The 16,933-nt window shown below is 43.0% G+C and overlaps 1 protein-coding gene across 3 annotated transcripts in view; it reads left to right on the plus strand.

Annotated features, from left to right (window-relative positions):
• Positions 1–16,933, plus strand: part of PTPRG (protein tyrosine phosphatase receptor type G) — a 584,481-nt gene that overhangs the window by 287,974 nt on the left and 279,574 nt on the right. For all 3 annotated transcript variants that reach the window (XM_035106776.2, XM_035106775.2, XM_035106777.2), the window contains exon 3: positions 9,185–9,364. In XM_035106776.2, coding sequence (XP_034962667.2) covers positions 9,185–9,364 — 180 coding nt within the window. The remainder of the gene's footprint in view (positions 1–9,184; positions 9,365–16,933) is intronic.

Genomic DNA, 16,933 nt, shown 5'->3' on the forward strand with positions numbered 1-16,933 from the left:
GTGTCATTAAATAAGAGCTGGCAATTGCTTGTAAGACATCTTGGGAACTATTACATTTCTGAATATTAGAGTGAGGGACAGTTGGACTGAATAATCTGTTGTCGCATCAACACTGTTTAGAGCCCACAAGCTGGAAGGAAAGCTCCCTCCCCACCCCGCTTAAAACTATCTGCTCACAGTCAGGTCAATATTTGGCAAATGCTAATTGCTCAGGTGTTGCTTGTGATCTGTCTCAGCAATAACAGCCTCCAGTTGTCTGTTTTGTGCTACTTTGTTGATCTGAATAAAGACCAGCTGGAGAACTGCCTGAGACAAGGCAAGCAGTTAACAACTAAGTGATCATTAGTTTGTTCCTTTTAAGAGAGAAACACCCGGCTTTCTGAAATGTTAAAAAGCTGCCATGCTAATAACTTCTTGATCCCCCCCTTTTGAATTTGAAAGTACAGTATATCCAAGTGTTACTCTGTTTTGTCATTTTGGTTTTTTATAATATAGCTTGGGAAACATCCATCAAATGGGTTGTTGCTTTTAAAGATGAACCTACCGATTTAAGAAATGCGAGATAGCCAGGTATTAATAGAAACTGAATGACAACATATTCTACATATGTTCAGAATTGGTTGCATATCCATTTAAAAAGGTAAAGGACCCCTGACAGTTAAGTCCAGTCGCGAACGACTCTGGGGTTGCGGCGCTCATCTCGCTTTACTGGCCGAGGGAGCCGACGTTTGTCCACAGACAGTTTTTCGGGGCCAGCATGACTAAGCCGCTTCTGGCGAACCAGAGCAGTGCATGAAAATGTCGTTTACCTTCCTGCCAGAGCAGTACCTATTTATCTACTTGCACTGACGTGCTTTCGAACTGCTAGGTTGGCAGGAGCTGGGACTGAGCAATGGGAGCTCACCCCGTCGCAGGGATTCAAACTGCCGACCTTCCAATCAGCAAGCCCCAGACTCAGTGGTTTAGACCACAGCGCCACCCGCGTCCCCTCTGCATATCCATTCAGGTTTTACTAAATCAACAGAGAGGGGAAATAACATAATGCTAGTATGATTTATTACAGAGTAGCTCTACTACCACTTTGCAATATTATTTGTCGTCTCTTGGAGATGAGAACACAGTGCATGGAAGACGAGTGTTAGGAAATTTTAAAGTGAAGGATGCCACAAGTTTAGCTTACTTACAGGAGCATTACAAAGATGTTTGTAAATGTAACATGAAGGCTGGCAAATTCAACCTCACCATGTGGGAATCCGTTGCAGATGACTGTGGCACATGGAGACAGGCAGTCAGGTCATATATCCAGTGACTAGAGAACAAATAACCGCAGGGAGGAGTGCAGAAAGAAGGAGCGACATGATACATCTGCATCAGCACAAGCGAATGCCTTCATCTGCCCCAGCTGCAACAAAACATGTCTCCCCCATATCAGGCTGTACAGCCACAGCAGGCGCTGCAACTCTCCAGTGGTTTGACTTCACCCCCAAAGCTGCCCTCCTCCATTGTCTCCCAAGACAGACAGGTGCCTGCCTCCCAACCAACCAACAATTCTGCATTAAGAGCACTTTTACATGACATGAACTCCCATTGCTTCCTCAGAAAAAAACTCTGTGGTTTTGTTTCGCTTTTTGGTATTTTTTTTTTAAAGTCCTGGTACCTTTTATTAAGAGATGCAGAGGTGTGGGAAATTGCACAGACACACCTCAAGAGACAGCTAGGAAATAACTTTTGTGAAATATCGGGTTTGCATGTTTTTTTCAAAAATGCAGCAAATTATGAAAAATAGATGCCGTAAATTGCTTTAGTCACAGTAAGTTGCTACTGATGTTCCTATTTGATGCAATAACTTATTCTCCTATTCGGTAAGTTCTGCTTATTAATTTTATTGCTACATCTATGCAAGCACCGTTCAAATATGTGCACAGAGCTCCGTGAAGCACGGACACCAGCTCCCATCTTTTTTTGTTGTTTGACGTTTGTGATACCCTCTGTGTTAAACCCAAATCCACCACATTTCACTCAACTGATAATTAAACATCTTACCAGTGACCAGTGCTGGAGGATTTAACACTGAGGCAGGAACAGAACCAGTACATTTTTACTCCACTTATATTTACGCTCTTCGTAACTTTCCGTCTTCCTTTGGTTGTCTCCATGGCTGGCTGATGTAGGCAGCAGAGAAGTCTCATGGTCTTTCCAAGTCTTAAGCACACAGTCAGCCGCTTTGCATGATAGGGTAAGCCCAGCTATGGTTTACAAGTATCATTTCAATGTTTGGGCTCCCAGAGAGGAGCTCACAGCTGCTTTGCATCACCTTGCCTACAAAGGTCCGTATAGTTAAAGCTATGGTTTTCCCAGTAGTGATGTATGGAAGTGAGAGCTGGACCATAAAGAAGGCTGATCACCAAAGAATTGATGCTTTTGAATTATGGTGCTGGAGGAGACTCTTGAGAGTCCCATGGACTGCAAGAAGATCAAACCTATCCATTCTGAAGGAAATCAGCCCTGAGTGCTCACTGGAAGGACAGATCGTGAAGCTGAGGCTCCAATACTTTGGCCACCTCATGAGAAGAGAAGACTCCCTGGAAAAGACCCTGATGTTGGGAAAGATGGAGGGCACAAGGAGAAGGGGACGACAGAGGACGAGATGGCTGGGCAGTGTTTTCGAAGCTACGAACATGAGTTTGACCAAACTGCGGGAGGCAGTGGAAGACAGGAGTGCCTGGCGTGCATGTGGTCCACGAAGAGACGGACACGACTAAATGACTAAACAACAACAACAAAGTCTTTTTGTTATTAAAAAATGTGACACTACACTGACCTAAATCAAACCAAGCCAAGCCAACCTGAGCTCAGGGTTAAGCTTTTCCCCGCTAACCACGAGCTGTGGCCAAGTGTAAACTCTGCCAAGAACCTTGCTGCAGTGGGTTAAAACAAACAAACTGGGAGAAGCAAAGCAACTCCCTCTCTGAAAAAAGAGGGCAGCATATCCCACTTTCTTGGGAACTGTATGATACAAAGGTGCTATTTGCTTATGGAACTCACGTGACCTTTTTATTTTAATTCAGTTGGAGAAGTATGCAAGCATAATAAATGTGGAAAGTAATTATGATACAGTAAAACCCGCAATGGCATTTGTTTTTTAAAAAATATTTTATCAGGAAAACCATATGCAGTGGTACCTCGGTTTAAGTACACAATTGGTTCCGGAAGTCTGTACTTAAACTGAAGCGTACTTAACCTGAAGCAAACTTTCCCAATGAAAGTTATGGAAAGTGGATTAATCCGTTCCAGACGGTCTGCAGAGTACTTAAACTGAAGTGTACTTAACCCGAAGTATGAGTGTAATTGGTTCTGGAAGTCCGTACTTAACCTGAAGCGTACTTAACCTGAAGCGAACTTTCCCATTGAAAGTAATGGAAAGTGGATTAATCCGTTCCAGACGGGTCCGCGGAGTACTTAAACTGAAAGTACTCAAACTGAAGCGTACTGAAACCGAGGTATGACTGTATGCAGAGCTGGCTTCCTGGGAAGTAGGCTTCTCGAATAGCATCAATGGCTTCTGTTTATCAACTCTGTTGTGCCTTGGGAGGCTTTGGGGACACACTCGTCAAGAGGCTAGACTCTCAATCAAAACAAATAGACGATATCATAAACCCCACATGCATACATTAATACCAAGAGGAAATAGAAATAAATTAAAAACATCCCACCCACTTCTAAAAGGCCACAGATAGTTAAAGGTCTAAGGCAGGCATCCCCAAATCCCCATATGTTTTGGACTACAATTCCCATCATCCCTGACCACTGGTCCTGTTAGCTAGGGATCATGGGAGTTGTAGGCCAAAAATCTGGAGGGCCGCAGTTTGGGGATGCCTGGTCTAAGGCCTGGCTATGGAGGAAAGTTTTTGGCTGGTGCCTATATATATATATATATATATATATATATATATGTGTGTGTGTGTGTGTGTGTGTGTGTGTGTGTAATTTACATAAAACTATTTCATCACCAGAACAGTTAATGATGACAAGGCTGCCACATTTTGAGGCCTAGAAATAACAATTTTGTAAATTTGATAAATTCTAATGATTTTTTTTAAATAAAAAATTGCCAGTGGTCACTTTAACAGCAGGCTTAAGTTGTGCTTCCATGGTGGCCCTTTAATGCTGCTGCTGTTGCTGTTGCTGTATTGATGCCACTCCATAGAACTTCACAAAATGCAAAATGCTGATATCAAAAGTGAAGACATTTCATTCTCTCATACTATTTTGAAACTGCATGTTCATGGATATATTGCCACGGCAAAAATTTTTGTAAACTGATAAGAACACCTGGAATTTTAAACAGACCAAAAAAATGGCATTGTTGTTTCAGTGGGGGATCTGGCAGATACGTGGTAGATTATCTCAGCGGCCCAGATGGAGCGTCTGCCGCTTTATCGAGCAAAATGGTTGGGCAGTTGCAAAGTTATGTGAAAGAAGGCTGCCATTTTACCATCCTGTTCTGCCAAACTAGCAACTGTACGTCCCCCAGCTCTTGGCTTCCTCTAGACAGAGCCTTAAGGCCTGGTTGTCTGTGGATGCACATTCGTGCAGCGGCGCTGCCAAATCGAAACTTCAAAAAGGAGAGGAATTACCGGGCTGTGGTGTCCTCTTTTCCTGAGCCTGCAGGGTGATGTGGAATTAGGCATGACCCTACAGCTGCAACCAAGGCAACCTCCTGACAGCCTCCAGCTAGTTTTGATAGAGTTGTCCTTGCTGGTATTGCCATCTGGGTTCTAAGCAGCAGCACAATAAACCCATCTCCAAATGACACACAGAGAGAACCAAAGGAGAAATAACTTGCAGTTCTTCTGTTCAGGAGGCTGTGTGAGTATGAAATACGTTGCCGTTTTAGTCCAGTTTTGTGATCCTGATTTATATTACCCCGATCTGTACTGCTTGCCCTAAGGACAGGCTCCCACCCCCCACCATCTCTGGTTTGGCTTCCCCTAATGTAATAATTGTTCTTTAACTGTAGTGGTTGGCATAAAACGATAGGGCCATTTTGCCAATGCTACCATTATAAGCTGTTGTTCAGTGTACAAGTGATGTGAGTTATCCCGCTTCTACTGAGATCAGCATAAAAGGAGGAGAGAGAGTGGTCTTCAGAACACCATGGTATTTAGAGCGATGTTGTTTGTGCAAGTTAAATGGGAAAGAGACGCAGTTTCTGGGACTGCTTCCATTGGCAAATCTACAATCCACATTAGAAAGCTCGTGAGAAGTAAAAGATACCCAGTCACTTGGGAAATGAAGAGCTGCTGTTGTGTAAAGAAATGTTCAAGAGAAGAACCATTTTATATAAATACAAACAGATAATTAGAAAGATAATGGAAATGAAGAAAATGCAAGTGTCTGGGTGGTAATGCTACTTTTAAAATTTATATATTTAATCTACAGGTTTTGGGGGGGAAATATTTGACTGGGATGTCTAAAAAAAGCTCCTCAAAGGTTTATATTAGCTTTAATTAGATCTAGACAGAATTCATTATTTTTAATGGCTTTTCATCAGTGAGCTGAAGTCATTATTTGAAATGTACAGTAGCAAGTAGCAAAACAAGCTAATTTGGGGGGGAGCTTCTATTTAGAGACAGCCTATGTATTGAAGAAGCTATTATTAAAACTACAGTTAGAAAGATATTTTATCTGAACTATTAGCACAGGAGTTGAAGGTCTAAGCAAGGATTTTTCCCTCTCCTCCACATGGAGGGAAGCGGTATTTTTTTTATGAAAAGAAAAGAAGAACAAAAGTTTGAAAAGAGTTTACAGAGGACTTGGCGAAGAAGAACAGTCTTGGTATATTAGGCCAATGGTTCATTGAGTGAGCCCACTGCCTCCAGCTTGTGGCTGTGTGCTAGACCAGCCTATATTGAGGACGTGGTCTGGAAACACATTTTTTGAAGCATAGCATGGGGACTAACAGAAGGACAACAAAAATGGATTTAACTAGCTGTGGCAGTTGCTAAGAGACTTAATGCTTTGAGCCTAGGATATATACTCACCAACTATTACTCAGTGGTCTGAAGAACTTAGTGCCCTTGCTATATTTGAACATATTCTCTATAAACACCAACTTCGTTTGAATACCTATCTGGACTATATCAATCTGTATGTGTACATTAAGGTGGATGTATTGATGCTTATAGTATTCGTAATGTGAGCTGACAATGTGAGCAGTGGGATGTTTGAAATTCATTTCTGCTTCTTCTTTTTAAATGTTTTATTATTTTCCCATTCCCAGCTCCATGTCAGCAGAATGAGTTGATTGCTGGCTCCACCCCTTGATCTAAGCATAGCTGCCAAGTTATCCCTTTTTTTAAGGGATTTTCCCTTATGCTGAATAGGCTTCCTCGCGAGAAAAGGGAAAACTTGGCAGCTATGGATCTAAGGCAGGAGCAGAACCGCTTTATTATTAAGGTTTTATTTATTAAGGTTTTATTATTTTATCTCTAACTTATCTTATAAACAGCCTTTAAGAGTGCAGCTGCCCACCCAAGGAAGTGTACAGAATTCCATAAACACATAATAATATACGGAATCTTCAGATTAAAGCCACTTTACACATACCCTTAACATTGAGCAATAGCAATTACCTATTTTATGGCCATTCATTAAATGAATAAAGGTGGATTGAAATAAAAATGTTTAAAAGATTTCTCATGACATTGACAAAGATGGAAACACACAGGTTTCCTGGGCGAGTTTTAATGCTTTTCCTAAAAAAAAAAAAAAAAAAATTTACCAGAGTGATATTTACATACCTTCCAAGTGTACCGATTTTCCAGGGACAGTCCTGGAATTACAGAAGCCATCCTAGTTTCTCATTTGATCCTGGAATGTCATGATTTCCCTTTCCCCTCCCTTCCATGTCTCAGAGAACAATTAAAAGTGGTGTGTGCGCGCGTTTGTGTACTGTTTTTAACATTTTGAATACCCACCATTAATTTTCAACAGCATTTTTTTAAAAACAAACAAACAAGCATCCCAAGACAAGACGAAATGCAAATGATTGGCAGTATCATCCGGTGTACTTTCTCAAGTGTCTCATGCTGAAGAAATATATAAAGTGTAGAATGGCAATCATACTTTGATGTAGGGAATAGGCAATCAATACCTGCAAGCTAGAGAAAGCATTCCATTTCCTCCCCTAATGATATAGGGTTGTTGTTGCTGTTTGGCAAGACAATGGTGTTTGGAGCATGAGACACTTAAAAAAAGAATTAATTTGAAATCTGTAGTAGAAGATCAGTTTCAATTAAAACTGCACTTGCATGTTCACAGTGGCGTAGGAAAGGGGGGGGCGGAGGGAGTGCATCACCCCCGGCACCGTCTCTGGCAGGGTGACAAGAGGGCACCCCACGGGCTTGCCATCGCACTGCCGCAGCCACGTGCAAAGGATCCTCCACTCGTGGCTACACCCTCCGCTGCCGCCTCTTCACCCCCACAGCAAGGACAGAGGGGCGGGAGGGGGAGGAGGAGCCGCCAGTGTAGCAGCGGCAAAGGCCACCGCCTCCCCGAGGCACACCATCCCCGCCTGCGTCTGCTCTTGCTCTAACCACTGCTGCCTCAGAGTCACCACTGCTGTCTTTGGCAGAGTGGGATGGGGTGGGGGAGGCGCTTGTGGGCGGAGAGAGGGAAAGAGAGAGTGACCTGCCTGGCTCTCCCTCTCTCGCACACCCGATGCCTGACTCTTCTGATGGAGCGGGGCAAAGGGCTGGGCACGTGAGGCAGAGGGAGCGAACAGAGCCACGCAGATGTTTGCGGCGCCATCAGTAAACCGCCTGTACGGGCGGCGGCTGCAGCCGTGAGCAGCCGCTCCTGCCATCCTACGGATGGTGCACACATGCGTCGTACGTAGTGGCACTGTGCATGCACTGTATGGTCTGTTTGCCCCACCCCGGGTACTGTTCATGCTTCGTTCGCTCCTGTGTGTTCATAGACAGAAAAGCTAGCCGTTAACTCTAAACCTTCTAGCACTTAGCAGTGAATAAATGGATTCCATTGCAACCAAATGTCTTGATTACAAATTTAATAAAATATCAATCTTTATGGCTGTTACATAGCTTCGAAACAACAACAAACATTTAAAATAAAATGAAGTCCCAAGTATATATTTTTTCTTATTTTTGACTCTTGGGTGGGTGGGGGATTCAACATAGTACTGAGGAGATTGCTCTGTCAGTGCAAACATTTATGCATTTATGATTGAAGGGTTTTCCCTCTCCCGTGTGTTGTTCTTGGGGTTCTTTGGACAAACCCCCAAGTCAGTTGCGGGGGCATGCAGAGGGAGCAGAGAGGGAAAGCCCCTTTGCACGAGCAGATATCCCTATGTGGTCTTCTGCTTGCGGTTCTGGTTAGTTGATTCCGCCCCTTAATATTTGTTAGCTGTAACAAAATGTCTGGTTCATCAGTTGGATTTGTAAAAGGCTTTTGGTTCTGATCTTCATAAGTAGCCGTATTTTTGGCTTTCTGTCTGTAATCGTATTGTGCATATATCATATGCTGTAAACCCTCCCCTGGGGTCTCCGGAAGAAGGGTAGGATAAAAGTTTTAAACTAAGAAGTGGTGGTGGAATGTTCTTAGAAGTGAAATGCCAATAATGATACAAAATATATTAATAGCTGGAGTAAGTAAAGGTAAAGGGCCCTCTGACCGTTAGGTCCAGTCGTGTCCGACTCTGGGGTTGCGGCGCTCATCTCGCTCTATAGGCCGAGGGAGCCGGCGTTTGTCCGCAGACAGCTTCCGGGTCATGTGGCCAGCATGACAAAGCTGCTTCTGGCGAACCAGAGCAGCACACGGAAACGCCGTTTACCTTCCCGCCGGAGCGGTACCTATTTATCTACTTGCACTTGGACATGCTTTCGAACTGCTAGGTTGGCAGGAGCTGGGACCGAGCAACGGGAGCTCACCCCGTTGCAGGGATTCGAACTGCCAACCTTCTGATCAGCAAGCCCTAGACTCTGTGGTTTAACCCACAGCGCCACCTGGGTCGCTAATAGCTGGAGTATACCTTTGTAAATACGGTGATAATTTATGTCGTGTGTGGGGCACAGGGGAACTAATGGAAGTGTTCATTTCATAACTCAACTTTAACATCTTGGCTGAGCCATCACTACAAAGTGTTCTTCCTCTTTTGAAACAGGTGCATATGGTCCTGAGCACTGGGTCACGTCAAACGTGGATTGCGGAAGAACTCAGCAGTCTCCCATAGATATCGTAGATCATCAGGCACATGTTGGAGAAGAATATCAAGAAATACGCCTGGTTGGTTTTGATAATGAATCCTCTAACAAGACATGGATGAAAAATACCGGGAAAACTGGTGAGGACTGCATGATTACTTTCTTATGGTCGATTATTTGCTTTCTAATTCATGGTTAATTATCGCCATATAAAGGCCATAATGAATTCAAAGTGTTGGTGCTGACCTTTAAAGCCCTAAACGGCCTTGGCCCAGTATACCTGAAGGAGCGTCCCCACCACCATTGTTCTGCCCAGACACTGAGGTCCAGCGCCAAGGGCCTTCTGGCAGTTTCCTCACTCAGAGAAGCGAGGTTACAGGGAACCAGGCAAAGGGCCTTCTCGGTAGTGGCGCCCGCCCTGTGGAATGCCCTCCCATCAGAGGTCAAAGAGATAAACAACTACCTGACATTTAGAAAACATCTGAAGGCAGCCCTGTTTAGGGAAGTTTTTAATTCGTGACATTTTATTGTATTTTAATCTTTGCTGGAAGCCGCCCAGAGTGGCTGGGGAGACCCAGCCGGATGGGCGGGGTACAAATAAATTATTATTATTATTATTATTATTATTATTATTATTATTATTATTATTATTATTTATGGTTGGCCATTCATTCACATGGCTAAGAATTGCATGGACAGGGAACATTTGGCTGTGCCTGCTGGCCCCACTCCATCTGCTTTGCCTTACTGGGCTTGACCCCCTTCACCATTCACATGTTGGGGAAAGAACATGTTCCGGGGGAATCCTGTGCTGTGTGTTGGTGTGCATGTGTGTTCCCCATGATGTGGAACCTTATGGGAGCACGTAGACTCTCTCTTAACAGATGTTCCCCTCCAACAAAGGTCAGCAAGTATGGCTCTACTGTCTGGCTCCATGCAATTCTTAACTGCAGGAGTGAACATCAGAATAGGATTTATTAAGATCTCCTTTCATTGTTTTTCTCAAGTTGATGCCCAATCTCTACTGTAAATATATCCCTAAAAGGTAAAGGGACCCCTGACCATTAGGTCCAGTCGCAGACGACTCTGGGGTTGCGGCGCTTATCTCGCTTTATTGGCCAAGGGAGCCGGCGTACAGTTTCCGGGTCATGTGGCCAGCATGACTAAGCCACTTCTGGCGAACCAGAGCAGCACACGGAAACATCGTTTAGCTTCCAACTGGAGCGGTACCTATTTACAGTGGAACCTCGGTTTATGAACACCCCGGTTTACGAATTTTTGGTTTACGAACACCGCGGACCCATCTGGAACGGATTAATTCACTTTCCATTACTTTCAATGGGAAAGTTTGCTTCAGTTTATGAACGCTTCAGTTTATGAACAGACTTCCGGAACCAATTACATCCATGCTTCGGGTTAAGTACGCTTCAGGTTGAGTACTCTGCGGACCCGTCTGGAACGGATTAATCCACTTTCCATTACTTTCAATGGGAAAGTTTGCTTCAGTTTATGAACGCTTCAGTTTATGAACAGACTTCCGGAACCAATTGTGTTCATAAACTGAGGTACCACTGTATCTACTTGCACTTTGACATGCTTTCGAACTGCTAGGTTGGCAGGAGCAGGGACTGAACAACAGGAGCTCACCCCGTCACGGGGATTCGAACTGCCAACCTTCTGATCGGCAAGCTCTAGGCTCTGTGATTTAACCCACAGTGCCACCTGCATCGGTTGCTAATCTTTATATTATATAAGGACCTGGGGGAAGGACTATGCAACCCAATATTAAAGAGTGTAAGATTAGACAATGAAAAGACCAAAGGTGCTCTGAAAGTTGGGGGTGGTTGTCAAAATAACTGTCTATAGTTGTGAAATCTTAAGGGATTTTAAAATACAAAAACAGGCAGAAATAATATTCCTGTGTTTTTTTAAAGATAGCATTGTTATTGCTTGCTTCTTTCATTGTTACAGTGGACCCTCCGGATACAAACTTAATTCGTACCATGGGTCCGTACTTACCCCGAAACGTCCGTATCTAGAGGAGCTGCTTCTGCGCATGGCGCGATAGAGCACTTTTGCGCATGCGCACGCGGCGAAGCCCAGAAGTATACACTCGGGTTATTCATAGGTTTTCTTCATAATGCTTCAGTCGCACTCAGTTTCCTGTGCTGTCAGGCATAAAACCTTTAATAGAAGATGCTTCTGGCCTTGTTAGTGACCCACAAGGGGCTTAAGCAAAATACTCTTGTGTCGCCCATACTATTGCCTGGAGAAAGGAGTGGCTTTTAGGAATATAGAGATTGGTTGGTCAAACAATTAAAGAAACCACCATCTTGAGTTAGTATTTTTTAAAAACAGAGGTTTTATGTTTATTTATTATTAAAGCTACTCTTAAACAGCTAAATCTGAAAAAAAGATTTTTCACCTGAGATGCGACAGCTGCTTAGTTGTTTATACTAAAAACTGCAGTGAAATCCCATACCTGTCTCTGCAGAAATAAGTCCCATTGAGATAAATGAGGTTTACTCCCAGGTGGGTAGATGCTGGATAACATGCCCCATTGAACTCAGCAGTAGTCTCAGTAGACAGGTATAGCATTGCAGAATTGCACCATTAAGCACACGGAACCAAAGTTTACTTTGTAGGAATGGCATACACCGAATTGCAGTGAAAGGGACAAAACTATGCAATGTGGGCCATTAAATCAATTTTTTTTATTTCGTTCTACTTTATTAATTACTGTTAAATATACTTGTAAAAAGAGAAAAGCTTTCAGGACAATAGTCGTTAAAATAAATATCTCATTTTTTCATGATAAAATTCAAGGTCACTTAGCGTTCTGCCTATTTAACAGAAGACCAACGAAGTAAGTTTCATGAGAGAATAATTATGTATAGGGGGAAAGTTGTGGGTATAAGGGTGTGGCTGATACGGAAATAAATAACTGAAAAACAGTATGGACTCCTTATCAATGGAAGCTTTTCCTCCAGTCCCAAAACATTCAGCATTATGTGGCCACTGATATGTTCCGTTCTCATTGGGCAGTTTTTGAAGTCTTAGCTCCCCCCCCCAAAAAAAACCCCATGTCTCCTAGTACTAATGTGTGTGCATTAGTTCTGTATTAGAATACAGTGGTACCTCTACTTACTAATAACTCTACTTACGAATGTTTCTACTTACGAACGGAGTTCCGTCCGCAATCTTGAATGCGGTTTAGATAGGATTTTTTCTACTTATGAATTTTTAGATAGGGTTGCTTCGACTTACAATTTTTTTCTCCCAATGCATTCCTATGGGATTCGACTTACAATTTTTTTTTCTACTTACGAATGTGTGTGTTCGGAACGCATTAAATTCGTAAGTAGAGGTACCACTGTATAAGATATGCATGTGTTGTCGTTCGCCCCCCGTGCTGCCCCCACTTTCATTCCTCATAACTATGTTGTGTGAATAGAACTATGTGGAACAATTCTATTTAGGTCTGTTCATAAGCAAGTTCTGCTGAGTTCAGTGAGACTTCCCCCTATGTATTTGCGCATAAGATTACAGCTGTAGATTTCCACTCCTAAGGTCTGTGATGCTTTAGATCTTTTTGCTTGCACTTCCGCCCTCCAGGCAAAGCCCAGAGCTTCCTTTCCATACAGAGCTTGTAGGCTCAAAATGTTTGCAGGCTCCCCACCCCCCCACCCTGCTTTTATCATTACAGAAACGGCTATTTGGATGTAGTGTGTGCTTCTAAATATTTATAGAAACTTCTGCATTAATAAAAATCCAACTAAATAGTTTACTGCTACGCGCCACTAGAGTTTGCATCTGTATTGGCTAGAGTCCTTTTTTTCGCAGCAAAATTTTCTGCAGTGGAATTTTAATAGGCAGTCCAAGATCCATTTATGCAAGGGTGAGAGGGCAAAGAGAATATTTAGTGAAGCCACATGGGGCTTTCTGGAATCCCAAGGCATCAAGAAGTGCGAGAACTGAGCTAAGGAAGGTGCTTACCCTTATCAAGTGTTTCAGGTAGTGCAGGACTGTGGTCAATGGAAAGATGCAGCAGGTTTTTCTCAGCCCCTAAGCAATGTGAAATGAAGTCCCTGCTATGTGCATTGAGCAATACTAGCTTGGACATACCTGCCATGTCTTACTTATTCAGCCCCCCCCCCTCACATTGATGTGGTGGTTCGGTGATTTCACTGCAGCAGTAGCAAGTTGGCACTTTGGTTTTATTTTTAACTTGTCAGCACTGCCTTTTGAATCCTAAAAGAGTTGGAACAGACCACAAGGGTCATCTAGTCCAACCCACCATGGGGCTTGAACCCTTGACCCTGATATTAAGTTTTGTGCCCTACCAACTGAGCTACCCTTCTACCTGTCTTCATGGCAATCCAACCCTGGTTGTGTTTATTTGAAAATAAACTGCATTGATTCAAGATGGCCCTATGTCCAAGGTCAGGCAGAGGCAACCTCGGCCCTACAGATGTTTTGAAACATTTCCTGGTTATATACTTACAAAGCTTTGTGTTTTTCTTCACTAAGTAAAGAACGAAATGTGAGGAGATAAAATACTTGCCATATGCTTCCTTGGACTGGTTCTAGGCTCACTCTACATATCACAGGCATGGGAAGCTTAGTGCTTTGGCAAGGATCCACTTGCTTTACAGCTAAGCGGAAAGAATGTTTAAATACTTTTGATTTTTCCTTTTCATTAGGAAATACCTACGGTCTTTGCCGTGTTTGCAACAGCCAGCATGTTTTATAGGTCATCATTTTTAAAGTAAAAAAGTTTCAAGGTAATTTAAAAAGATATTAGTGGTGAAATCTTGACAAAATTAACTAGCATTCAGTTTTTACTTATCAGAATTTAAGCCTTTCTTGCTGCGGGTGAGATTTCGATTGAATATGGATATGCAAATTTGCAGCTTAAATTTTAGATACTATCAAGTCAGATTTTTTAATATGTTCAATATTTTATTAAATAGAGAGACTGTGTTTGTAAACTTTACAAATTTTCTTATGTCCATTTTATTTTACTAATTATTGTAAAACATATATCCCACACTCTTCAGCTAAAGGAAACTCACATTGCATCTTCTGTAAAAACAGTACCAGGGCAGTAGTTGCCTTTGGACGCCACACCAAACCATAGTTTAGTGTGACGCAAACGAGCCCGGGTAAGACCTGGCACGCACACACATCAAAATGATACGTAGTGCGTGGACATTCTGCATTAGATCTTAGCCATGGCTGCTCCAGAAGAGTTTCATGACCTTAAAACTGTTGGGATAGAATTACTGAAAACGGGAGAGGTAGGTTTGTGTGTGCATGCCTGTGTGTTTTTGAGATCTTGCACAGCCTAGTTACAGAGACACTGTAAAATGAACAATTAGATGAACATTTCAGATTGTACATCCTCCTAATTATCCTTTTAATTATTAATCCAAAGCAAGTAAAATGACCCCTGACAGAGCCATAAATGATTTAGATACCATCAAATATTTATACAATGCAGCTGAATCCCGCCGTGCATTGTAACAGATTCACGGGAGCCTGCTTTCTTGTGGGACAGCCCATAAAACATGTCACCTTTTTAAAAAACAACCTCTTTAGCTGCCTTCCCTGTTGCATAGACCATTGTGTTTGTACAAATTCCCTCTCCTGATTTTTCACTTAATATTGGTAGTACCACACATTTCTTTCTTTTTTTAAGTATGACACATCAATCCTGACCCATCCCCAGATGAGGTATTTCATAGAATCATGGCATTGGAGTGGGCCCTGTAGATCATCTCATCCAGGGCAGAGGAACCTTTGGCTCTCTGGATGTTGCTGCTGATCTACAGCTCGCATCAGGCCCAGCAAGCATGGCCAATGACCAGTAATGGTGGGAGTTTGTGGTCTGGCAACACCTAGAGGGCCACTGGTTCTCCACACCTGATCTAGTTCAACCCCCTGCTCCGTGCAGAAGATCCAGAGTTTGAGCATCCCCAACAGGTAGCCTCTCTAGGCTTCAAGACGTCCAGAACAGGAAAGCTTTTGGAAAGTGGTTCAGTTGCAGAATCCATTTGGCGGACCTTTCTGTTATTTATTGTTATTGCGCCATTGCAAACAAGATGAATTTTAACAGGGAGAAATGTAAAGTACTACGCTTGGGCAAAAAAAATGAAAGGCACAAATACAGGATGGGTGACACCTGGCTTGAGAGCAGTACATGTGAAAAGGATCTAGGAGTCTTGGTGGACCACAGACTTGACATGAGTCAACAGTGTGATGCAGCAGCGAAACAAGCCAATGCAATTCTGGGCTGCATCAATAGGAGTATAGCATCTAGATCAAGGGAAGTAATAGTACCACTGTATTCCGCTCTCGTCAGACCTCACCTGGAGTACTGTGTCCAGTTCTGGGCACCACAGTTCAAGAAGGATGCTGACAAGCTGGAACGTGTCCAGAGGAGGGCAACCAAAATGGTCAAAGGCCTGGAAACGATGCCTTATGAGGAACGGCTTAGGGAGCTGGGTATGTTTAGCCTGGAGAAGAGAAGGTTAAGGGGTGATATGATAGCCATGTTCAAATATATAAAAGGATGTCATATAGAGGAGGGTGAAAGGTTGTTTTCTGCTGCTCCAGAGAAGCGGACATGGAGCAATGGATTCAAACTACAAGAAAGAAGATTCCACCTAAACATAAGGAAGACCTTCATGACAGTAAGAGCTCTTCGGCAGTGGAATTTGCTGCCAAGGAGTGTGGTGGAGTCTCCTTCTTTGGAGGTCTTTAAGCAGAGGATTGACAGCCATATGTCAAGAATGCTTTGATGGTGTTTCCTGCTTGGCAGGGGGTTGGACTGGATGACCCTTGTGGTCTCTTCCAACTCTATGATTCTATTTATTTTAATATGAAAATTTATACATTGCTTTTTCATTAAAAAAAAGTTTAAGCAGCGAACAAGAAATCTGAAGACCACCATGAAAAAGACAATGCTGAACAACATACGACATATTGCTAACAATATGTTGAATAGAGAGGGATCGGGCAGTCTCTGAGACAGAACATACAGTTGAAGGCGCTGCTGCAAGCGCAATGAAATCAGTTTTGCTCGTAGCCAAATTCCTGCCATGTGGCACCACCCAGATTTTTTTTTTAAATGCATTTCATTCCTTTGCTATACACCATGAGAGATCCTTCAGTTGTTACACATAGAAACGTCCCTGAAAGTGACATTGAGGAGAATTGTTTACACATTGCTAATCAAAAAAACCCCTGGCTGTTAAGGCAGAATAAGGTGGTTAAAGCTGCAAGTGATAATAATTTGTTAGTGCATCAAAGGGAATGCAGGTACCCAAACAAAATCCCAACACTAGCCTGAGATATAACCACTGCGAATTTCTGGAGGTGTATCAATGAGCTGCTGCCGCCGCCACCCATTGGAAGTTCAATATCCCTGGGGGCCAAAAAGCCTTTCTGGACATTGTTTGTCACTGGAGGTTCTTACATCTGAGAAAGTTCTTCATAGGTAAACCTTCCTGTGTTGTCTCTCCCTCCCCACTCACCTTTACTCAAATTTGTTCATGTCTAATGAACCCACCAGTTACGATAGTAAACTAAACACAGTCCCAAAACTTGGTATGGGTGCATTCATTTAATTGGGGTTGACGCATGCCTTTCTAAGTGCTGGGTTGCGTCCTTTCGGCACATCGCCACTGCACCTTGCAAATGGACTG

The sequence above is a fragment of the Zootoca vivipara genome, chromosome 2 (genome assembly GCF_963506605.1).
Source record: "Zootoca vivipara chromosome 2, rZooViv1.1, whole genome shotgun sequence".
Classification (NCBI taxonomy): domain Eukaryota; kingdom Metazoa; phylum Chordata; class Lepidosauria; order Squamata; family Lacertidae; genus Zootoca; species Zootoca vivipara.